Consider the following 24,547-nt stretch of genomic DNA (forward strand, 5'->3'; position numbering starts at 1 on the left):
AAGCCTCAAAGTTGGGGGATCCCCGGAGCTGGTGGTGGGGGTGGAGGTGGGAGGTGAGCGGCGTGTTGTAGAGATGGAGGGATGGAGAGAGAGGAGCAGGTGTCCTCCCTTTCTTTCCTCCTCTCTTCTTCTTCTGTTAGCCGCTCTGCTATCTGTTGCTCCCAGAGAGCTTCCAGCTCGTCTGACGGAGGCTTCTGATGCTCGTCCATCCTCCCTCCCTCACCACTCCCCCACCCCGCACCATCCCCTCTCTCCCAGCATTCCCTCCTCCCCTCCCCTCCCTTCATTCACCCTCTGTATTGACAGGGACGTTCACCAGCGCTGAAAGGTGATGAGAGTGGTACATCTGTTGTGTGTGTGTGCGCGCGTGCGTGTGTTTTCACGAGCAGAGGATGATGCAGTCAGTCAGAGATGAGGTTTAAGCTCTGCTGCATTTGGGCGTCCATCAAGAATCCCCCTGCTGGATGGATGGATGGATTAACCCCTCCTGCAAAGGGAGAGTGGATGGTGATGCTCTTTAACTACACACACACACACACACACCACACACACACACACACACTCACTCATAAACACCTAAAGTTGACATTCATGCATTACAACAAGAAAAGAATTTTCATTTTTCTTCATTGTTTCTCTTTTTTTCTTTTTTTTTTGTTGCAAAGTCAGGGAATTCCCCGCTTGTGTGTGTGTGTGTGTGTGTGTGTGTGTGCAGGGGTCTACACCGCCTTCATGCTTGTGTGTGCGTGCACCGAAGTCTGGATGAGCGAGAGATGCTGCATGAGAGGCGTGAGGAGGAAAAAAAAGGGGGAAGGAAGAGAGAGAGAGAGAGAGAGAGAGAGAGAGAGCGTGCTCGAGTGATGCAGGCAAGAATCCTTGTTTTGGTGGCCATGGCAACAGGTTTCTGAGAAACCACCGCACCCCCACCACCACCACCTTCCATATACACACACACACATTCAAACATATACTCAAACACCACTCCCACCTCCCACCCTGGGACTTCACTGCAGAGCGAAGGTGCTGCAGTCGAGCCTGAGGAAGACAATAAGGCACAGTGTGTGTGTGTGTGTGTGTGTGTGTGTGTGTGTGTGTGTGTGTGTGTGTGTGTGTGTGTGTCCTGTGCATGCATGTCGTGTTGCAGTCTCATCATGTTCCTGTCTGTGCTCATGTAGCTGTAAAGGAAAACGTACAAACAACAAGTGTAAGGATGAAAAGGCGACGTCACTTAAACACAACATGAGTCACATTCTGCTCCCTCACTCTCTCTCTCTCTCTGTCTCTCTCTCTCTGTCTCTCTCTCTCTCTCTCTCTCTCTCTCTCTCTCTCTCCTCTCTCTCTCTCTCCTGCTGTGCTTCTTTCCTTGCTGAGTTATTTGTGTTGTCATGTCCAGACCACGAGACTCTGAAAGTGCAGCTGTAGTCAGACGACAACACATCTTCTTTCGTCTAACATTACTCTGCAAAGCACTCACTTCCTGAAAACATCTCCGTCCTAAAACACAACTCAAGTTTATTTTATCATCATCCATCAAGAACAGCTCATGATGAGTAAACACCATTTTAACAGGTGTAGCCCTGTGGTTCTCACTCTGAGTGTTGTCATGGAACACTAATGTTAACCTTTGACCTCTTTATTTCTCTTAATAGAGGACCTTGTGGTAAAAATGAGCTGTGCATTCCCCTTCCATACCATCTTGGTATCTAAGGCTGGAGGCAGGTCAGTATTGATTAAGAACAGCTGCTGCAAAACAAACAAACGGTGCAACTGTCCACGTCAAAGTCCGTCCACTAAAGTGTTTGTTTTTGTCACTGACAGACTCAGTCACAGCATGATGAGAGGATTCCTACAGAGACAGAGCTTTTTATTAAAGAGGAAGATCCAGAAACATCTCTATATATCTCTACCAGACTCCATTGACAAAAACAGGGATTTTAGGAGGAGCTGCCTCCATCTGTTAATGTGTTTGTGTTGTTGTTATTCCAGCAGAATCCTCCGTGAAGACTCGACTCTGGAGCCAAAGTTCACTCACCAACCATCGAAAGTAACAAGTTATTTAACCGGTGCACAAACAGAAATGTAAAAAGACAGTTTGTAGTTTAATGCTGAATATGTTGATATTTCTTGGTGAACTCCTGCCAGATGTGCAGCTTCCTGACGTCTTATACTCACTGTGATGTTGCCAGGTTTGGTGCCGCTGCACAGAAGCACAGACAATATTCTATTCTCAGATAATTCAGTTACAGTCTTGCGTTCATGAATGAGGGTTGGTGGGGCTCCTCTGGTCCTCGTGTCAGAGTGTCCTTGGACAACCGCTGATGAATGTGTGATGTAGCAGCAGGGTGTGAACGGGTGAATGTGACTCACAGTGTAAAGCCTGGAGACGCTGTAGATACACTAAGAAGCGTTTACTTCTTTTTCATTACAAAGAGACAAGACGGTTAGAAGATACGATCAGATGTGGACGGAGACACAACACAACCAGAACATAAAACATTACAACTCAAATCAATCAAACTGTTGTGTAATGTTAATGTTGCGTGCCGCTGACCTTTGACCTCCAGTGCTGCAGGGGCAGGTTGTTAGTTTGATTACTTCACATAAACCTCAGATATGAACAAACACTGCCTTCATCTCTGTGGCTTACATGTAAACACACACACACACACACACACACACACACACACTGTAAGGATTAATGGCCCTTCATCCACTCTCCCATCATTATCTGTATTCAGCAGCAGCATCATCCATCACTGCTGGGTGGCCTGCGGCGCCATCTGCCTGTCACCCTGCGTCATTACAACACTGCCGGTCAGTGTTGTTATTGATCGCTCAGACTCTCTGGGTGTGGACGTTGCTCTCTGTGCTTTAATGTAATCTGAGTGGACCCAGGCTGAGCTGCAGCTCCAGGCCCTGCAGCCTTATCCAGAGTTTGTTGACAAACTAAAAGACTGCTGAGCAGATTACAGGCACGTTTAACATGGTTTATTTGCTTTTGTTCTCGGGATGGAGGTGTTGGTCCTGTCCACCACTTTGGTCCAGGCTGAAATAAATATCTCAACAATGAATAAAGACATTTCTACATGCTTGTCCCCTTCAGGATGAATTGTAAAAACACCTCTGACTTTACCTCCAGCACCAGCATCAGGTCAGAAGTTAGTAAATCATATCATACTTTTCCACCATGTTTTTTTTTAATGTCCTATTTGATTGTTTTCCTCCTAAAGCTGTTTGATCTACTGTAATTCTCTCTATCTTAATTTACATACTCTATTTGCATTTCCCTTCCTCTCTTTTTCCTCTCTCCAGACGAACATCCTGCTCTTTGTGAATATTTTTACAGTCCAGACTGTTGGCTGTCAGACCTGCTGACCAAACGCTGCCAGGATCAGTCAGGTGAGGAGCCTCCATGTGCTACAATCAGCCTGTTATACTGTTCTCATCTTGTTTTATACGTCTGAAAATCAGATCAGGTTCAGGTGGAACACGTCACTTTCCTCCAGTCGTGCTCCTTTTATTTCCTGTTGACCAGCGATGAGTCGACAGATGCACGATTTTGTTGATTTTAAAGGTGAAGGTGTCATTTGAGGGACATTTATTACTGTGTATTTTCCTATCTTGGAAAACGACCTGGGTATTTGTGATCTTATCTGGAGTTACAGACTAATGTGATTAACATGTGTCAGACACATTTGTGGTATTCTGTGCTGTGGTGTCAGCTGTAATCAATATTAAAACCCTGTGAAATAACATCAGTTTCCTCTGACGTTAAAGTGAAACCTTAATAAACCTTGTTCCTAAACTTGCAACACTTCATTAAATGTGGGCTGTAAAATAGATCTGAGCACATTAAAACAGGTGGAGTGTCAAATAATTTTAGCACATGGACTGAATTTTAGTAACAGAAGGAACCAAGCTGAATTTTACTCATAAAACATAATGTTTTTGTTTCTTTTTTAAATGATTTTTTCTCATTAGCTTCTCCTGGAGGCTGATGTGTTTATGAGCATGAAATAAATCAGATTTACAGACTTTTACAGGCGTTTTTTCTGACTTGTAAGAGCAGGAAAAACACAGGTGGAACTAATTACATTAATGAGCGCTCAGATGCAGCAATTACTGTAACACAAGGCACTAATTAATGTTATTAGACACACCTGACTTGGCGTGTTCCCCTGGTCACGTGTCACAGTGCATATATGGGATCTGTTATATTCAGTTTATCTGTTTTATTTATTTTTATGTACTTCAGAACAGGTGTATATTTCTATATTTTATATCTCTAACTGTCTAACATGAGTGCACACATGCTGCGTATACATACACATGTTCGTGTATGTATCCTGGTAAGCTGCTTATGAACTAGAACCTTCATTCATTAAGTTATGTTTTTGTGTCCAACCTATTAAGTCCAGTATTCCCTCTCTTTTAGCTTTATTTTTGCTCCTGAGGGAAATATCTGGCTTTTTATCTGCTAAACGCTCCACTATGTTCCCCAGCTAACTGTGTCTGTCTGCTGTTTGCTGCTGCACAGGTGGTGGACAGCGGCTTTTTAGAGGTTTTACTCTGAAAACAGCCGCCTGCTGAGGCTGAAAACAACGCGACGAGAGCGGTAAGAGTGAACCAGAACGGTAAAGTTGTGGTCCAGACCAATAAACAATGTACTTTTTAATCACTTGGTGCTTTATTAGCCACTTTAACCAAGCAGTTGTTGTTTTAACCAGGGTTCCCTACCTTAACCAAACTGTGATTTTAACCTAAATATGCGAGAAGTGCTGCTCTTTAGTGCTTCCAGATCTTATCTAAGTGACTGTACTTTCTCTTTGTCTGCAGGAAATGCCTTGTCTGTGATTACCTGTGGGGTTCCTCAGGGCTCGATCCTTGGCCCACCATTGTTTTCAGTTTATATGTTACCTCTAAGTCGATTTATCTGAAATAACATGATTTTTCTTCACTGCTACGCTGATGATACTCCGCTGTATCTGTCTCTCCTCTGTCACATCATATACAACCTGCTGGGAGGATATAAAATCCTGGATGACTGGTAACTCTTTACTTACTCTTTATTATTATTATTAATCAGGCTGTAAAGACTAGAAATGATTCTTGATTCTTTTCTACTCATTTCTGTAGCACAACAAAAACAGCCATCTGTCAGCTCAGGAGCTTAAGATCTTTAATTTCAGGACACTGTTCTTGCCAGGGTTCCCACAAGAACTAGAAAATACGATCATACCTCCCTCGTTTTCACCTCCTTGCACTGGCTACTTGTGGCCTTCAGAATTTACTTTAAACTTTTCTTCCTTGTTTTTAAAGCACAGACAGACCTTGCCCCACCCTTCACTGCTGACCTCCTCTCCCTTTACACTCTTTGTTGTTTAATTAATTTAACACCAGCTACCCTGCCTCCTTTAGTAATTGTTTTTATTTACATATTTTCTCTTGTTATGTATTTCATTTGCTCCTGTAAATGTTAATTTTGTTTTTTGCCTGTAAAGCACTTTGAAAACTTGCTTTTCAAAAGTGCTATGTAAATTAAGAGCATTATTATTATAATTAATAGATGCAGAACAATGGGCTATTATGTGCTTTCCATTCACATTTGTTTTCTAACAAATGCAAAATTGTTACAACCGACCCTTAACTCCCCTCCTCTACAAAAACAGATGGAGATTATGATTAATAAATACATTAAAATAAAACATAAAGTAAACCATTCAGATGTAGCGCTGCAGCAGAGCAGCACAGAAACACTGCTGGGCATTGATTTATGGATGAATATTACAGGAATATTTAAAGAGGATAGCAGTGTTTTTGCTTTGTTATTATCATTCTAATTATCATTTTATCTTTGTCCCCTCATTAGGAATGAAAACAGAAATCAGCTGTTCGGATGTGAGGCTGAATCAGGTGTAGCCCCGTGATATTAAAACGCCACAGACTAATTTATAGTTCTCATCATCGGCGCTCATAAAGTGGTATTATGGGCTGAGCGGAGGAGGAGCGGGTGGGGCCTGGCTGGGAACACAGAGGCAGACTGTGGTCACTGACCGGAGACTCTACTGGCTTTTATTCTACTCAGATCAGACCGCATGTCTGACCCAGGGGTCCGCCTGCTGCCGGGAGCAAACAGCGCTCATTTCCCCGATATTTGACAGATGGATGCTGTCCTGTCCTGAGAGAAGGAGGATGAAAAAATCGCCTGATATATTTTTTTGGCATTTTCGCTCATAGCCTATTTATGGGAGGCAGCGGCGGCTTGGCCCTTTCTTTATTATAGGGAAGAGATCTCCGCGGTTAGCTATGTGAAGAGCAAAGATCTCCCTAATAATTCTCATTTCGCGATCCTGAGGAATAATTATGAACAACGCGCAAGATATGTCGCCCGATTTCGTGTTGATGCGCCTGGTTTCCGCGGCCGAAGATGACCGCTTGGACGCAGAAAACGGGAATCTGCCGCCGGGAGGAGTGGTGGCAGGGCTGGGGAAGGAGGTCCTGGCTCACAGCGGCGTCAAAGCGGGGTTGGATATAAGCCGAGATCCGACGGCGGGCCTCGAGCACCCCAGCAGCCGCCTGAACAAAACCCAGCCGAGCGGCGAGGGCACGGCTGCACCTGACACCGGGGTGACGGAGAGCCGAGCCCCGCTGTCCGCGCCTCCTCCGCCGCAGAGCCCCATGGAGGCCCAGGGCTTTGACTTCGCTCCCAGCCCTGGCCTACGGCCTCAGCTGCTGGTCTTCTCCAATATAATGCGGAACGGAGAGGGGATTTTAGAATTAGACCGTCGGAATCAGCCGAGGGATGCTCTGGGTTTGGACCAGAGCCCGGGGTCTGGCTGCTCCGGCCCGTCCGTCAATAACAACACCCTGAGTCCCGGGGACGTGCAGCAGCAGCAGCAGAACCTGCTGGACCGGACGTGGGGAGCGCATCCGCCGGTCTCGGTATCCGCGGAGATGCAGGGAGCTGCGGAGCTGTGCCGCCGGCATCGACTCATCACTACCCCGCCCGAGTGGCCCTTGTTGTCGGAGAGATCCAACCCTCTCACCGTGATCGACTCTAACTGGGGCTGCGCCACCAGGGACAGAGAGGGAGCCGTGTTTGAGCTGGCCCGGCGGTTCGGGGAGCTGGGGGTCGGTGCGGTGCCCAAGATGCTGTTCAAAGCAGGGGAGCTCCCGCAGTGTTCGTGTCAGGGCGCGCACGGGCCGGGAGGAGGGGGAGTAGAACCCGGGGATGACCCCACGGAGACCAGCGATGCTTTGTTGGTGCTGGAGGGGCTGGGGAGCGGGGACGTTGCCGGCCTGGGCATGGAGGAGTGCCCGGAGGACGAGGCGGACGACGAGAACGGACGCCGCGAGTTTCTACTCAACAGGAAAAGGGAGATAGTTCAGAAAATGTCCGGGGCTTTCTCCATCAGCAGCTTCCAGGCGGAGCTGAGGAGGCAGGTGGAGGGGATGGCCCCGGCGGCGACACAGGCGGCGGCAGCGGCGCATCTTGGCGCGCAGGTGTGCAGCCTCCACGGGAGCTTAGCCAGCCGGCTGTCGCAGGTAAACTCCGGGGATTCGGAGGTTTCAGGGGCTCAGGTTTCAGCCGTGTCACCGTCACCTACGCCGGTGCAGAGCTCACCCTGGGCCACGAGCCCCAATCTGAGCCAGGCGTCGACACCCAGGAGGCGGCCGGAGCGGTGCGCCAGCGCGCCGCGGACTCCCACAGGCCGGGCTGCAGGTGCGGAAAAGACGCTCAAAGTTCCGGGGAAGTCCAAAAAGGGCTCGTTAAAGATCCGCCTGAGCAAACTGTTCCGGACTAAAAGCTGCAGCGGCTCCAACCACCTCCTGGACAAGAGGCCCTCAGTCACCTACTCAGTGTCTTCTGCCGGGAGTCTGGTGGACATGGCGAGCGCTGGTGGAGCTGAGCAGGACGCAGACAGGTGAGCAGCCACACAGGCTCCAATAATCAGAACCATCTGATTCCACTGGAACTGTGCAGGAGGGTCTGACCTGCAGTTCAAAAACACACCCTGAAATCCTGAAGGGCTGAATGTGTCAGAGCCTGTTTTACCTGAGAACACCTGGTGAATGAGGTGGTAGAAGTTTAGTTTAACATGTTGGTCAAATGGTCCATCTTCCAATAAAAGGAAAAGTCTGTGACCTGAGGAAACTCAGCCGAGTCTTTAAAACCAAGCAGCACATTTTGAATCCAGTCACAGTTTTGTGGCCTGATGAAGTCTCATTCAGAGTCCAGACATGTTGGTTCCTTTCCAAATGACTGCCACTCTGCCCCAGACAATTCATTCTTTCTAAATGTGGCACTCATTGTTTTCTAACGGCCTTAACTCGTTGGCCAAACGTCCCAGAACTTGTATTTGTTTCCCTCTCTGCTGCATGTCGTATTAGATGCAGAGATTTTTCAAACCTTGTGGCCTGTCGCCCTCTATCCTCCTCGCTGCTTCGTCATTATTCACAGCAGCACAACTGAAGGAAGGCTATGATTAAAAAAACATTGCTTCAAAAGTCTCGACTGCCAGAGCTAAGAGCATCAAACAGAAAGAGAAAAAGCTGCAGGAGCTAAAACTGCAGACACACACTCTCCGTCTGAAAAGCTCATTTTCTGAACCTCTGCAGCTGCTAATGCTTCTTCTCTGGACTCTAACTCTCCTCTCATCTCCATCTTCTGTCTGTCTGTCTGTCTGTTTTCCTGCAGCCACAACCAGCCCAGACTGACCAGGGCCCACAGTGCCTTCTCCCCCGCCTCCCTCTCTGCCTCCCTCTCTGCTTTCACTGGTAAGACCTGCCTCTGCTCTAACTCCTGTCCTGGCTTTAGAACCAAATAAAGCTCCCTGACACTCAAACTCTCCAGCAGAGCTGCAACTAAAGATTATTTCCATTCATCTGTAGATTGTTTTCTCAAGTAAAATAATAATTTCATCTATAAAATGTTAGAAAGTGGTGAAAAACCTCTAAAACCTAAATCTATTCACTGTATACGTCAGAGAAAAGCAGCAAAACGTCACAATCATGATAAAAAATGATCAAAACAGCTGATTATTCTGTTGATTGATCTTTGAAACAGGAATTTGATCACGGTTATGTTCGTATCTAAGCTTCAAACAGGTGTGTTACAGGATCAAAATCAGTCTTACAAAAGTAGGAAACAGTTTGAAATGAGCAAAATTATTGTTTGAATCAAAAACAGTATCAGGCAGTTTTCAATAATCTGTTCAGACTCAGCTCTTCTGGTGAAAACTGCTCGTTAGCTGAATACTGAGTGTGTCTTAATGCTTTCGTTTTTCACTGTTATGCAGCTGCAGGTAGATTTTACGACAGGAAAGGTGCAGCATTTTGGGAAATACACTTTCTTGATAGTAGTTAGAGGAGAAGACTGATACAACTCTCATGTTTTATTTTATTTGTTTATTTAGGGACACACACACACTAATGAACATCAGTGGAAAATACAAGACGTAAACATGTCGAACTGGAGCCAGAACACTTATTTACATCTGTGAAAACAAGAACGTTACAAAGACAAATACACAAGACAGAAAGACAAACACAGGTGATCCCAGATCTGGTTTCTTCAGCTAATGTTTGTATCACAGGTGGGACTCTCGTTACTGCAGGTGGTAAGACATTCCAATATCTCTATATATTTCCAGATTATCAGGATGATGAAGTGAGTGTTTCTTTTTTTCTAAACCTTTTACCACTTTCTTGAAAAGTGATGATTTAAAGCTGCAGTCAGGAGGTGATTAGCTTAGCACAAAGACTGGAAATAAAGGGAAACATGTAGCCCGGCTCCGTCCAGGAATAAATATCTTGTTTGTTTAATCCATCTAACAAAGGAGAGAAACAACAAGTCCTGGATTTTGTTCTAATCTGACTCTGTAAAAGGTCTAATGCTGTAAACAAAAACCATTAAAAACCAGCTTTCTGTAACTGTTCTTAGAGTCAGACTCTGTAGCTGGTGCACCAGATAAGATAAGACTGGATTTAGCAGAAAAAGGCCTGTGGGTGCAGGGGGAACCGTGAGGAGGTCTGGAACTCATGTCGGCAAAAAAATATTTCGCTGACTTCATAAGAACGAGCCCACACTCGCTCTCTGCTGTCCCATGTTTGTAGGCTTCAGTGTTACTCTGGATTCTGTTGTAGTTTTTCCCCCTGTAGTTTAATGAGCACATGCTCTGCACAGGGTTAAAGCTCCAATTAGACAGAAACATTAAAGCTGCACCAGGCAGCACTGAGTCCCGATCCCGGTCCCATCGGAGCCGGGCTGAGTTTATTTGAATTCCTGGGGACTTTCAAAACCAAAAAGTCCTGCTCACGACACGCTGGTGTTTACCAGCCCGAGCTGAGTCTGTGAAGTTTCCCAACCAAAGAAGAAGCTGAGGAGAGACAGAGGCAGAGAGACGGAGGAGTCCGGCTCTCTCTGACGCCGTTGGGGATTTTGGCTCTGAGCGTTTTTGATGTTGTTTCTTCCCCTGCCAGGAGCCCGACCCCGACTGCAGAGTCTGACTTTGGTAAACAGTGAATGTGCAGCATCTCGATTAGCGGCAGACGGGGATGTTCTTCTTTATTGCGGTGATTTAGGCTGATTAGCTGGGTGTAATTTCACATAAACATCCTGCCTGGTGCTGCAGCTCACAATCACAGACACACACTGACATCCTCCTCACTTTTTCCTCTCCTTCATTTCACTCTCTCTCTTTCCCTTTCTCCTCTGGCTTCAGGTGAGACAGTTTCTCTGGTGGATGTGGATATTTCCCGGCGAGGGGCGAACACGCCACACCCTCCCACGCCTCCCCCTCCTCCACGCCGAAGTCTCAGTCTGTTAGGTACTTTACTCCTCCCTCCTGTTTGTCTTTTTCATCCATTTCTTTCTTTTAATATGTTCAATGATAAACAGTGGCGGCAGGAGAAGCAGATGAAACCAAATCATCCTTTCTAAGCCTCAGGTTACAGGCAGTTTAGATGAAAAGGAAGCTCGGGTCGTTTCTCTTAATATTCCTATCTTAGTCAAATACATTTCTGGAAACTCAGACACAGACAAGTTTCTGTAATCTGCTGTAATCTGATTGGAGGAGCTTTGAAAGGTCAGCTGCAAACTACAGATTTAATTTGAAATCTGGATGCGATGACTCAATCAATGGTAAGATGGCAGAGGGAAAAAACAGTCTCCTCACAGGAAAACAATCTGTGCCAGAGAGAGAGAGAAAAAACATTTCATGTTCCTGTTTGGATTTTTAGGGACTTATTTGTCTATTTTTACCGCTGTTGGTTTTTTTTGATGCAGCTGTTCAGCTTCAAGCTGAATATAAAGATGTTCAGATTTAGTTCACATCAGTTCTTTGTTGTAAACAAACTACACTGGTACAGTTGTAAGTGTAGGAGACTGTCCACGCACTGATGCATAAATAGAAATTGATAAACTGTCAACAACGTGACATCAGGGCGTTTTTCCCTCCTCTTTCTCTGACCTGTGAACATGAATATTTTTGCTGTGAGCTGCTGATATTTTCTGACCCACATATGCAGCAGATTTAAACATCCTTTGCTTTTAAAAAAACAAACTTGGTGACGTTCTGCTTCTTTAAAAAACTTTGTAAGTAACGCATTGGTCGGGGACTATTTTCAGCGGCGGATGAATCCATATTTGGGTGCTCTGGGTGAGTATCTGGGGCAGCAGGACAGTGTGAGACCAAATAAAGGACAGTGTGTGTGTGTTTTGTTGGTGATAATGAAGGAACGTGTCCCCGTGCAACACGGCCGCTCACTAATGTGTTTTTGATCGTTTGTGGAAACAGTGGCGCTGTGTGGCTCAGAGGACTCACACACATACAAAACTTTATATTGTGTATTTTAGTTTGTGACCTGAGGCTTTCTGTCTGATGGTGTTGAAAATTATCTTTCCTTCCTCCCTTCCCTCCCTCCTCTCCTCAACTTGTGGTCCCTCCTCCAGATGACATAGCCGGGCCCCAGCCTGGGCCTTTCCTAGTGAGCGTCATGGGCGCCTCCCTGCAGTCCCTCCCCCTGCCTCTCCCTCCTCCTCCTCCTCCCTCCCACGCCACCATCCAGCACAGCCTCAGCCTCAATGGTAAGACACGTTAAGGGGGGGTTGGCCCGCTCATCTCCTCCACACGTGTTGTGATCATATGTGATCCTGTTGTTTTAGACGCCTTCCTCCGGGCCCTTCCTCACTCCACCCCGTCGCCGGCTGACACGCTGCCCCCCACCAGACAGGCTCCGCCCCCCATGCTGTGTGCCCTGCGGCGGTCCGAGGCCAGCAACTTCACCGCCAGTCTGAGAGAGCTGGAGAAGGTAAGACACCTGTTTTATTCTTTCTTCAGGCGCCCAGGAACCACCCAGAGCTCTAGAGCTGAAATCATTCTTCAGTTAGTGGGTGACTGAAAATTAACTGGTGATTGTTTAATTATTTAATTAAAAAGTGGCAAATATTCACAAGTTCACCTTCTTAAATGTGAATATTTGCTCATTTTTCGACAGTAAACTGAAGGTTTTTGGGATAAAGTTAGACATTTGAAGATGTCGCTTTGAGCTTTTTACTATTTTCTAGAATTAAACACCTGAAATGATTCATTCATTTTAATTAATTCCCAGAGTAATAGATAAAACTCTCATTCTGAAGCAATAATACCTTAAGCCAGGTTTTCTGTGTGTTAATTACAAACCCCAACTCTAGAAAAACTGGGCCGCTGTGTAACGTGAATTAAAAACTGAATACAGTGATGTGCAAATCCTATATTCAAATGAATACAGTACAGAACAACATATTTAATGTTCCCGGTGTTTCTCTCAGTCTTTTCTTGCTCCTGTTCCAACATGTTGCAGGAATCAAACTCAGAATGTGTGTATATTCCCAAAAAACAATAAAGTTTATCAGTTTGAACAGTGAATATCTCATGTTTGTGCTGAGATAAAGAGAGAGCCTGGTTCTCTCTGAACTGTTTTGTTGGTCCTCCCCCTGCAGTGCGGCTGGTACTGGGGCCCGATGAACTGGGAGGACGCGGAGATGAAACTGAAGGGGAAACCGGACGGATCCTTCCTGGTCCGAGACAGCTCAGACCCTCGGTACATCCTGAGCCTCAGCTTCAGGTCTCAGGGAGTCACGCACCACACACGCATGGAGCACTACCGAGGTGAGACGCACAAACACACACACACACACACACACACACACACACACACATCCCTTTTCAACATGAAAACCAGGTGAGAACCTGACCTGTCCTCACAGATATACAAAGATGGGTTCAAACGCAAAAATCTGCACATGCAACTCCATGCATATCCTGCATATGTGTGCAACTATGCAAGTGTAATGCATGCTAACAGCAAACACACAAACACACACAGAACGCCTGCAGAGACATGTGCATCCATATGCTGGTCATCCAACACTTCAGGCATGTGATACGGACACACACCACATGTATGAGGACACGCTACCATGATGAGTCACAGGCAAGCTGACCCCTATACCAACATACACTTCATATATGAGTGTGCATGTGTGCAAAACCATGACCATGAATCCTGCTGTGAAGTCAAACAGTGACTGTAAATCTCCAGCGATGACGAGCGGGTCTTCTCAACCTAAGACTGAGTAGGGTTCATTTTAGAGGCAGCACGACTGATACTGAACCGATGGAGACGCATTCATTTGCTCTGTTGAGGTGGAGAGTTGAAAATGTTTCAGCTTGAGTAGAGAACTTCAGTGTTCAGTCAGGGGTGTAACCACCATATATGAAGGCAGTGCAGCTGCATTGAGGCCTGCAACAGTATAAACATCTGTAGCACTGAGACTGACCTGTAACAGGGAGGATGGAGCCTCTGTCGTCTGAACACCTGTTGTTTCTCTGTGTAACTTTGGTTTTTCAGGTTCGATCTCCCTCTAACTGAGCGATAGTCAGAGAGTTCAGAGTGATGAACTGTAGATCAGTTAAAAAGTCATTAAAAACCAGCGTTCATCTCTGATATCCAGCCAGGAAACTTCATACAATAACAGCTTAACCGATAAAAGCACACAGTTTATTGACTCATTCCTCCATGTTACACTTCTACATTAACTTTAAATGAGGATTAATGGATAATTTTAAGTTCGAAAATGTACAAATGTGCCTGCACAGAATTGTAGGTTATGCTGCGTTGTGATAGGCAGGGATTCACCATCTCGCATTTGTGCAACAAAATTAGGCAAAAATGTATTTTGTTTTTAGGCTGAATACACCTGAAACTTTCGGTTTGATCTTGGATAAATAATTTATCATGTAAAAAGAGGAAGAAGTCAAGTCAAGTTTCTGCCCAACAACAGCTGTTTACACTGTTTTTAAAGGCTTCAGGCTTTAAAATAAACAATATAAACAATACAATACACAAAACATACTGACAGTAAATAGAGCATAACAACAGGACACTGTGCAAAACAAATTAAACCAAAAAGAGCACATATAGGAACAAAAGAGCATAAATAAATTAGGAATAAACACAAACTCGACCCCATGTCGATGCAATAGGGTCACAGTACAGTACTGAAGCATGAATAACACCACATGTATATTTGTGCACACGCCACATGTGTGACAAACTAACAAGGTGACTCATGAAAGATACATGTTTAACCGGGCAGACACACACACACACACACACACAAATGGGGCTCTACATTAATGAGTCACCATCATAAAGCTATAGAGTCATGCCTGGAAACACATTCATTATTCAGACCCCCCCGACTGCCACAACACATTCACATCAACGCGATCGTGTCTGCATGAACGCATCGTGGCCTGACGTGAGTCGAGAGCAGAGAGAGGGGCTTTGAGATAAACAACAACTGAGCGGTCAACAGGAAGTCAGCTCACACACACCGACGTGTTCAGACGTGTCTGTTCACTCTGCATGTGTCTAATCGCTCAGCAGCTGGTTGTGGACAGTGGGCTGCCCGTCCAAATCAGAGGGTCTTTACTCTGAAATATTACACTAAACTTTACTTTTAGGCAGCTTTTAGCTGTGTTAACTCTGTGTCTGCCTGACCAGACTCAAATATCGCAACAACTCAGATGCTAAACGTCTTGATGTGGCTCCTGTATTTTAGCATCTAGCACTACAGTCCTGCTATGACATTAAGTAAATCAGTGATTAAAAGATGCCAGTCAAGGCAGATGAGTCTGGAGGTTTCTGCCTCTTAAACGGACGTTAAGAGGCTTAGTGCTGCTCATAGTGGGAACTGTTCTCTCTCTTTGTAAATATAATAATATAAAGAGTGCAATCCAGACCTGCCTGAACTTAACGTTAGTTCTGTTGTGATTCTTCGCTATGTAAGTAAATTTGACTTGACTTGACTATGTATTGCAATAAGGACAACACATTCAACAAATCACCACTTGCCACTGGTTACATGCATCTCAAATCTAGTTCTATTGTAACAGCTTAAACATTTCACTTGACATTGTGCAGACATCTTGCTTATTTCTGACAAACTTAAGTCACAATAATCAGGCCTCTGAGACCCAACTACAAACACAAAGATCTGATTTGACTTGACTTGAGCCTTGAAAACAGTATTGAAGGCCCTGTTTACACAACAACAGGTTTGTTCAAAACAGAACGTTGTTTGTGCACGTTGATCTGCAGAAGCGATTGAAAACGCAGTAGCGTGTCAGGCCAGTAGATGGCGATGTAACTTGTTGAGCTCAATAATAACAGCTCGATAATCCGCCATTGTTGTTGCTGTTTTTCTATTCGTGCGTGGCTGAAAACGTAAAAGCCATGTGTGACGTGGGACAGTGTCATCACAGTTTTCACAAGAACTTTGTGCTAGCTAGCATAATACTTACTGTCAATCAAAAATAAATTGCTCTAAAAATAATTTGTGTCATGGTCCAATCTTGACTTTTTACATCACCTTGAAATTTGTCAACAGGACAGATAACATCTGCAGCTGTTTATATTTAAGAGACAAAAGAGTGACTGAGAGAAAATAAGCTGTTCAGCATCTGTAGTAACAGTCGCAGCGCCGTGACCAGAAGTTGCGTAAAGGTTTCAGAAGATTACAGTCTGGAACCTGGTTTCAAAGATCTGCATTTGTAGGCCCCTAAAACAAGATCATCCACATCATAGGTATTTTATATAACACATGCTGTAACTTTAACAAACATTTTTTAATTTGAATTCTCTCAGTTTGGTTATTAAAGCACATTTTACAGTTAAAAAACAAATTCAAGCTTGGAAAGAGGAAATGGGAATCTGAGGTTTTAATGGTTGAAGTCTGCACAAATAACATTAAAGATGCATGCATGTTTTCCCAGATGTAAACATTTTCCAGGAAATTAAAGTCAAGAGTTGACGTTGCAACTTAAAGCTGATAACCAACCAGTAAAATTTCCTTTTAGTGCAGCTCTAGTTTTGCACTCTATTCTCTTAATGTGTCCAGGTAGACCTGTTTCCACTGCTCAGCCAATCAGAATTAAGCCCTTAAACAAATCATGTATTCAAGAGTAGAGCAGAGACAAAATTATGTCTAACAGGGACTTTGAACGTCCTCCTGTACAGGATGATCTGACATGTTTACTCTAATGATACAGGATGTTTCATAATTAATGTAGGAATGATTTATAAATGATAAAATGCTACATAAAGAGAAAAAAAACACATTCCTCTCTCCCTCCAGGGACGTTCAGCCTGTGGTGTCACCCGAAGTTTGAGGACCGCTGCCACTCGGTGGTGGAGTTCATCGAGCGAGCCATCATGCACTCCAAGAACGGCAAATTCCTCTACTTCCTCCGCTCAAGAGTCCCAGGTAAAATATAGGTCATATATATCCACACGCAGATCAAAAATGGATGTGAGCTGCCACTTAGTGAGAAGTGAGAGACGAGAGGAAGAATATAACTGACTGTCTGTATGTCTGTGTTCAGCCTGTGAATGATTTATCATTGCAGCTACATATGTGAGTGTTTTTACCTCAACATACAGTAAATATGACGGGGTCATGGTCAGGCATTTATGTCTTAAATATGTATATAAGCATGTGTATTTATACATCTGTGTTTACATGTCATCAGGTAGGAGATTAAGTGTGACCCACATCATATATTCCATGTAAATAAATATATATATTCATATCCAGGGATTGCACAGCAGCAGGACTTCCACGACTACTTCTGGAAGTCCTGCTACAGTGCTGCAGTGTCAAAATGAACATTAAATGTCATAATGTTCTTTTTTTAGAAATGTGTCAGACAGAACTGTTCAAAATAATCTCATGTTATGTGTCTTTTATGGACAGCAGGCTTCTTCTCATTTTCTGTCATATATTTATAATGCTACAGTGTCAGATGTTCATATGAAACATGTCCAAGATTTCAAATAATGTAGGGGTAAATATATATAGAATTAATTCCTTTGAGAAAAAAGGTTCTGGCTTCAGATTCCTCTGAACACTCGGCTCCAGCCTTTTTTTCTACTTGCGATATATTCAATATCACATATACTCAGAAGCACTGGGTTATTGTTATTTGTTTATGTTTCTCTGAAAGCTTTGTGAGACTGACCAGTTAGAACAGAGTCGGCTCATCATGAGCTGAAACAACCTGTTTCAGACAGAGCCTGATGCCATAAGGGGCCAGCACAAGATAAATGAGGATCTTTTAAAAAAACTGTGATTCATGCAAAGCTACTGCGGTGAATATAGAGCTGGAAAATGAGCATAATAGGTCTCCTTTAATAATTACTAGAGCAGCGCCTGTTCAAAATGTGCCTGTTGTTACTGCTGGAGTTAGCTGCTCTGCTCTGATAGTGTCTGGGTGACGGTGTAGAAAGCACTGTCATAGTTGAGTTCCACCTCTCTTAAAACTAAACTGTCTGGGAGCTGCTTTGTCTTCGTAGTACAGTTCCTCCTTTTTCTTCACGTCAAGTACCGTGTAGATGTATCAAGCTTTCTCAGGAACTGCTCATCCAAAAAACTTCACAGTCGGCACTGCACATCCTCTGGTCCTCAGCAATACACCTGCCAAGTTTGAAGTCAATCGCATGAGCAGTTGTTGAGAAAACTGACAGACAGACAGAGATTCCTCTATTTATAGTTAGATACTACGCTGAACCTGCTGCCAAATGTGTATTAATCCACAGGTGAAAATAGTCCTCAACAAATGCACAATTTTCCTCCTGTTTGATCAGCGTTTGCCAAAAACTACAATACCCAGCTGTTTCAGGAGATTACTGATGGTTTTATAAATGCAAATATATATTTTTGAGATGATGGGGATGATGTTAAACAAGACCAAGAGCAGTAACACAAATTTGTGTGTGTGTGTGTGTTTCAGGGCTTCCTCCCACCCCAGTCCAGCTGCTGTATCCCGTATCTCGCTTCAGCAACGTGAAGTCGCTACAACATCTCTGTCGCTTCTGCATCCGACAAATAGTTCGCATCGACCACATCCAGGAGCTTCCACTGCCCAGGTACTTCTATCAGTCATGTGCTCTATTAAATGTTGTTGTTTTTCAGGGTTTCATTCAGAGTTTATGACTAAAAGTTGTTGCACCACTTTGGTCCAGGCTGTAATATCTCAACAAATATTGGATGAAGTGTCATGAGATTTTGTGGGGACATCCATGATCCCCAGAGGATGAATCCTAGTGCTTTTGATGATCCTCTGACCTTTCATTTTGCACCAACACACAAGTCAAAGTTCTCATTTATCCAGTGAAATATCTTGACATCTCCCTGATGGACTGGCACAAACTGCAGTGCAGACATTCACGGTTCCCAGATGTATCCGAATGACTTTAACTGCTGGTTTTTCCATGTCCATCTTCGCCTCTTTCCAGACCACTGATCTCCTACCTGAGTAAGTTTTATTACTACGACCCCGAGGAGGAGATGTATCTGTCAATCAAGAGCATCCGGAGGGTGGTGGGAGCAGAGCAGGAGGCCGAGTCACAGACGTAGCAGCAGAGATCTTCTCAGCTCAAGTGAGTCTGTCTTTTTTTAATGTCTATAATACTTTGCTTTGCGACCAAATATCTGCAAAACTAATGACGAACATATCCTCAGCTTGGTGCTAATTAGCAGATAGCATGCTAAAATGTTAGCATCTGATGTGGTGCTTGCCTAACCTTCCTCCAAACCTGTGTCTCTGCCCAGGTTTCTGTGTGGAGGACTGATCTGTACTGGTCTGCCAGTCTTCCAGCATCAGCCGATCAGAGTCCCTGGAAATCTGTGTGTCCAGTTGGACTGGGATGGACCCGCCTCTCTGTTGATTTGGACTAATGAAAGGAGGGAAAATGTTTGGGGGATTAACTGTCGACAGGAAGCGCCGGCGCAGAGGACTCAGCCTTGTCTTCTTCGGAGGGGACTGCAGAGATGTTCTTGCCTGCAAACACGTCGGTGGAAACAAAAAGGAAGAGCGTTGATTTTGAACTCAATTTGCAAAATTTTCCTGAACCCCTGCTGAACTGGACTTTTAAAACACAAATGCACTGGTCAATTTGTACAACTGTTGTTTGCTGCCGTTTTCTTGTTTTTCCTTCCATTCTGTCAAAATGAGGGTTTTTGGATTAAAAGTTTCCCTCAGGATTGATGTACACACTGAGGCAGGGCAGCAGAGGCCGATCACTGAGCAGTCGGACGGTCAGAGTGTTTAGGAGGTTGGGTGAAATGTTTGTCTTAAATCAAGGGATATATTTTGTTTGGTTTTTCTGCATGAGGAAAACCATGTTTCCATCGTTAGCTACAATGCTAATGCTGATTGGATCAAAAATCTAAAGTTTATTTTACTTAATTTTACCAGAAGTGCTTGTTGCACCAACTTACACCAGCTGTTTTATGGTTATGTTTGGACACTTGGTCAGGGTTTAATGCCGAAAAAGTTAAATTCTACACAACCTTTATTTACATTTAACCAAAAACCACAATCTTTTTGTTGTCTAAACCACAGACAGGACTCTGGATGTGAACCCTGGTCTCTACTATGACAGTCATGGGCTTTTTATGCCATTTCATTTCCTACAAAACATATTTGCTGTTGCAGATTAGTTTTACAGTTGGTCAACTTACAGCAACCTGTACAACTTTGTCCATCTCATTCTAATCGCTATTTTTCTGTTGCTATTTTTCATGGATGTAGGTTGATAGCTCGCTATACAGGAGGATCCCCATTCTTAATCATGTCACAAAGCTCTGATTGATCAGCTGTTTCTACAGCTCTGGTAAACAGCCGTCAATGAGCCTCACACCAGAAGTATAAAGAAAGCTGGATCTAGCAACCCCACACAGCCTTACTGCCAAATTACTCCTAGTGGCCACTTGTGGAACTGCAACAAAAAAGTCCCCCACAGCCCATCATCATAACAGACGTCGAAAACAAAACAAGGTTTTTACTCTTTCTGTTTTTGTGAATTTTTAATCCATGGAGATTTGATATTTGTAAAACCTTCCCACAGCCTGGAAAATTGAGTTTTATTTTATTTTATTTTCCCCAAGTAAAGTCTATGGAGGTTGGAACCAGCAGATGAAATACTACTGTGCATGTTGGTCGCACATTGAAAACTTTTTGGCTGAAGCACCACTCAGGCAGTTCTCATTCAACTGAATGGACGTCATCTTTGCTTCTGATATCCAGTTCCTTTCATACACCCCTGGTTAACACCTGCTAGCGTAGGTGTTTCTCATTAGCGAGACATGTCCTTGATCTCATCTGCTTCGCACTCGTTGTACAACACGTCCTAGAGCTGCAATAGGCTCATCTATTGAGGCCACTGCTGGTGGATATTTTGTTCCTGCTGCTCTTTACAGGAGATTTAACTCCTGTAGGTCTTGTTTTTTTCAGACAGAAATTCACAGGAGAAGAAAAATGCACCAAAGAAAGAAAACACCCTCAGAAATTCAAATTACAGGACAGATTAAAAGTCGACTTTTCTTTAGTAGTTAAATAACCAGAACTGAAAGCAAAAGAATAAAATAAACATAACATTAATGTTGAGACATTTGTTTGACTTTGGTGTTAATGCGCTGGGAGTTGCCTCAGTTTCCCATCATGCCCTGCCTCACAGTGTGTATATCTGCCATGGTTGATCTCTACCTGTCAGTTTGATTTGTTGAAATGCCCAGGTGTATTTTGCTCATTCTGTTTCTCAGTTCCCTGACGCTGGCTACCGGCCCAGCATTTTCAGTAAAAAAAAAAAAAAAAGAACAAGAAGAAAAATAAATATTGGTATGTGTCGTAATTTTTACATTTGAATATTTTAATGGTACGATTAATAATATTTTTGTTCACCTGAACATTCAAAGTCTGAAAATCTGTCTCATAACTGTGCAGGAAAAAGTCCCACAAGGGTCATAGCCAGGATTTTAGATTAAATTATCTGGACTTCTTGCTCTGTGTAACTTTGTTTTCAGGTTCGATCTCCCTCAAACTGAGTGATAGTCAGCAGCTTAACCTGCTGGAATCAGGTCCAGAGAGTTCCAGAGTGATGCTGAACTGTAGATCAGTTAAAAAGACTTAGAAGTCATTAAAAACCAGCGTTCATCTCTGATATTCAGGAAACTGACACAAATATCAAGAATTGTAAATGAAGTTTGATGTACTTCCTGCTCCAGAAGCCGGGGATCAGGGGTAATATACACTGTTCAAGCCATGTTTCACTTCAATGAGTGGGAGTACACAGTCAAGGAATTGACAGACTTTGTTTTCTGTACATGAAAACTGCTTAACAGCTCAGAGTCCAACAGAATTAATTACCACTTGTGGCTGCAGAGGGCGCTGCTGTCAGCAAAAGTTACATTTTGTTGCTTTAAAGCACCTTGCTAACTTCTTTAGTTCATAAAAAATTGAATCACTACTGTACAATGGATGGAACTGAACTAAAATGTGTGTTTTTTGCAATAACTTCTGTGCATAAGTAAATTATCTACAGGTTTAAAAATATATTTGAAAATATAAAAGATTATAAACAGAGTGCAGCGAATGTTTCTTCTGCAAAATGTCAGAAAATAATTCAAAATTTTTTTAACTGCTTGTTTTGTGTGAACAACAATCAAAAAACCTAAAGATTTTTAATTTTCTGTCATATAAGACCAAGAAAAATAGCAAATTGACATTTTTAAGAAGCTGGAAACACAAATAGGCATGACAAATTATTCATATGATTAATTGACTAATCATTTCAGCTCAAGTATGTTTAATATTTATTTAAGTGAAGGCAACACTACAGCAGCCATGAATGTGAGATCCATTTCTGTGGATCACTGTAAAGATGCTTAATAGTTTCTCTGCATCAAAAGTGTTTCATCTTTTAATGTCAGCAATTCCCTTTTAAATGTTTAAGGCTTAAAACTCTCCAGCTAATGCTCTGGCTCCTTCAAGAAGCCCTGTTAAGTGAAAAAAGTGAAATATCCCAGTTAAATTATGCAGCTTTTTCTCTCTGAGGCTCTCCACAGAGGTGCCTGGGGAAAAGGTGATAGACAGGATCTGCATCCTCCACCGCAAACCACAGCTCACTTGAGGTGAAGAGGGAGAAAATGCTTCAGCTAAAAGCAGGACTCTCATTTCCAAAGCACTTTAAAAAAAAAAGAAAAACTCATGCAGCGATGCAGGGAGAGGACGCACGGGGGAGAAACAGAGATGGCTGTATGTGAATAAGGTCAAGTGCACTCCTTGTTGGGGGTGGGAGGCTATATGAAAAGGGCTGCGTGCATTGTGGATGTGAATAGAGTCAAAGGGAGCGATCCAGTGAGAAAGAGGCTCAGCTCATCGTAGCCTACATGCACTGCCTCAAAGTGCTGGAGGCAGGGTCAGCGGATGTTGACGACAGATGGGACTGACAGCCACGACTGGAACATTTCCTCTACAGGGTGAAAGGCCTGCAGTGGCAGAGCTGGGCTCACCAAACCAACAGGACGAGTACCAAGGTGTCAGAAGAATCTGAACCAAAAACAACAACAACACAAAGTTAGACATGAGATTTTATGATCAGTTCTTTGTATGATGTTGAGGCTGTTAGCATAAATGCAGAATTATTGTGTATTTAAAGTTGTATTGATTCATATTTTATCCACTCTTCAGCAGGAAAACCATGTGGCAAGCTGAAAGAAACACACCTCCTACATGTTTCTCTCCTCTAAATCTGCTGTAGAGAACATATTTGCATTAGTTGCACATCTAAGAAGGGTTGAATCGAGGCGACTGGACTTGGTTGTAGACACTAATCCAACAGGCCTCTTCAGTTCTTTGAAAATGAAACCTCAGTTCTTTGATTTGAAGAAGCCTCTTGGACGAGTGGTGAAACGTCCTCGAGTATCTAGAACTAAATCCAGGTGACCTTGATTCAACCCTTCTTGGATAACTGAGACCTGGATGACTGAGAATCTCCACAGACATCAGTTGCATGTCTCATACTCACGCATGAGCAGCTCAGTGGAGTCAATATTTTTGACTGTGTAATAAATTTAAATCTTCTTTTTAGCTTAACCAGCTCTTGAGCTGCTGGTTGTAGGTACTTGTACTTTGTATTATTGTATTTTTGTTTCATGCTACTTTCTAATTCTACTCCACTACAGCTAGTATAGAGTAAAATATTGTACTTTTTACTCCATTACATGTATCTGACAACCATTTCAGATAAAGATTTTAACTTTAAAAAATCAAACACCTGAGAACCCTTATTATTATATTTCCATGTGTATGGACACAGTACACAGGTATTGATTTGTGGCTCTAATATCACAACCATGTTGTTGTTTTCAGTAAAGCTGATAACAAATACAAGGTCAAAGAGCCTCTGAGGGTCAACACAGCTTATTGTGCAGGTTATACTGAATACAATGGGATTCAACACACAGCAGTGACAACAGCTTGAGTACCAGACGTGTTCGAGCCAGGTGTAGTATTCAGGTACTTTACTGAACTAAAAGTACCTATTCAGGATTGTAAAAATACTCCATTACTAGTAAAACTGAAAAATGTCTTTAAAGTTACAGGCTGTTTTCAGTTGCTGGACTTTTCTCCAAACTTTAATGTTATTGTGAAATATTGGAGAGGTTTAAATGAAACTATGACCAGTAAACAGTGGAACTCATACGCCTGAAATGTGTAAAGGGATCTTTTACTCTTTGAAAGAGGTCAACAGACCAGGAAATATTATATTGCAGCTTTAAAATAAACTTTTAATCCGTTTACACTGGCTTAGAGCAGGCTGTGTTATCCCATATAACGGGCTGCTCCTCATAATAAACCATGGGGCAGTTTAAACGGGTCAGGCAGCAGCTACTTCAAGCCCATTGATCAGCTCGGTTGTCATTCTTGTTTTGACCGGACGGCCCCTCACACATTACATTGGCCGTTATGGACGTCAGTGAAACCGAGCTCCTGCTTTTATAGGGCACTAGCTTCTTCGGGGGGTTTACGCTTCGTATCCGCCCCTGCCGAGCGCAATCTCGACATCCCATTGGTCGAACCGTCATCCATTAACCGACGTACATAAACGTCGCGTCTGGATTGGTTCACTTGAATTTCAATCACAGAGACAGCTCGAG

The 24,547-nt window shown here is 43.5% G+C and overlaps 1 protein-coding gene across 2 annotated transcripts; it reads left to right on the forward strand.

Moving 5' to 3' along the window:
* The first annotated feature begins 3,309 nt into the window (after positions 1–3,309).
* Positions 3,310–21,240, forward strand: socs7 (suppressor of cytokine signaling 7). 2 transcript variants are annotated; one of them, XM_051070371.1, is made up of 12 exons: positions 3,310–3,399; positions 4,538–5,047; positions 5,870–7,925; positions 8,699–8,778; positions 10,725–10,829; positions 11,954–12,088; positions 12,167–12,312; positions 12,983–13,151; positions 16,685–16,813; positions 18,339–18,474; positions 18,844–18,987; positions 19,160–21,240. In XM_051070371.1, exons 3-11 carry the CDS (start codon positions 6,364–6,366, stop codon positions 18,962–18,964), a joined length of 2,583 nt encoding a protein of 860 aa, XP_050926328.1. In that variant the 5' UTR covers positions 3,310–3,399; positions 4,538–5,047; positions 5,870–6,363; the 3' UTR covers positions 18,965–18,987; positions 19,160–21,240. The 2 variants fall into 2 exon arrangements, with proteins under 2 accessions (XP_050926328.1, XP_050926329.1); XM_051070372.1 differs by lacking the exons at positions 3,310–3,399; positions 4,538–5,047 and having other exon boundaries at positions 5,767–7,925.
* Positions 21,241–24,547: the final 3,307 nt, after the last annotated feature.

The sequence above is a fragment of the Lates calcarifer genome, linkage group LG5 (assembly GCF_001640805.2).
Source record: "Lates calcarifer isolate ASB-BC8 linkage group LG5, TLL_Latcal_v3, whole genome shotgun sequence".
Taxonomy (NCBI): Eukaryota; Metazoa; Chordata; class Actinopteri; family Centropomidae; genus Lates; species Lates calcarifer.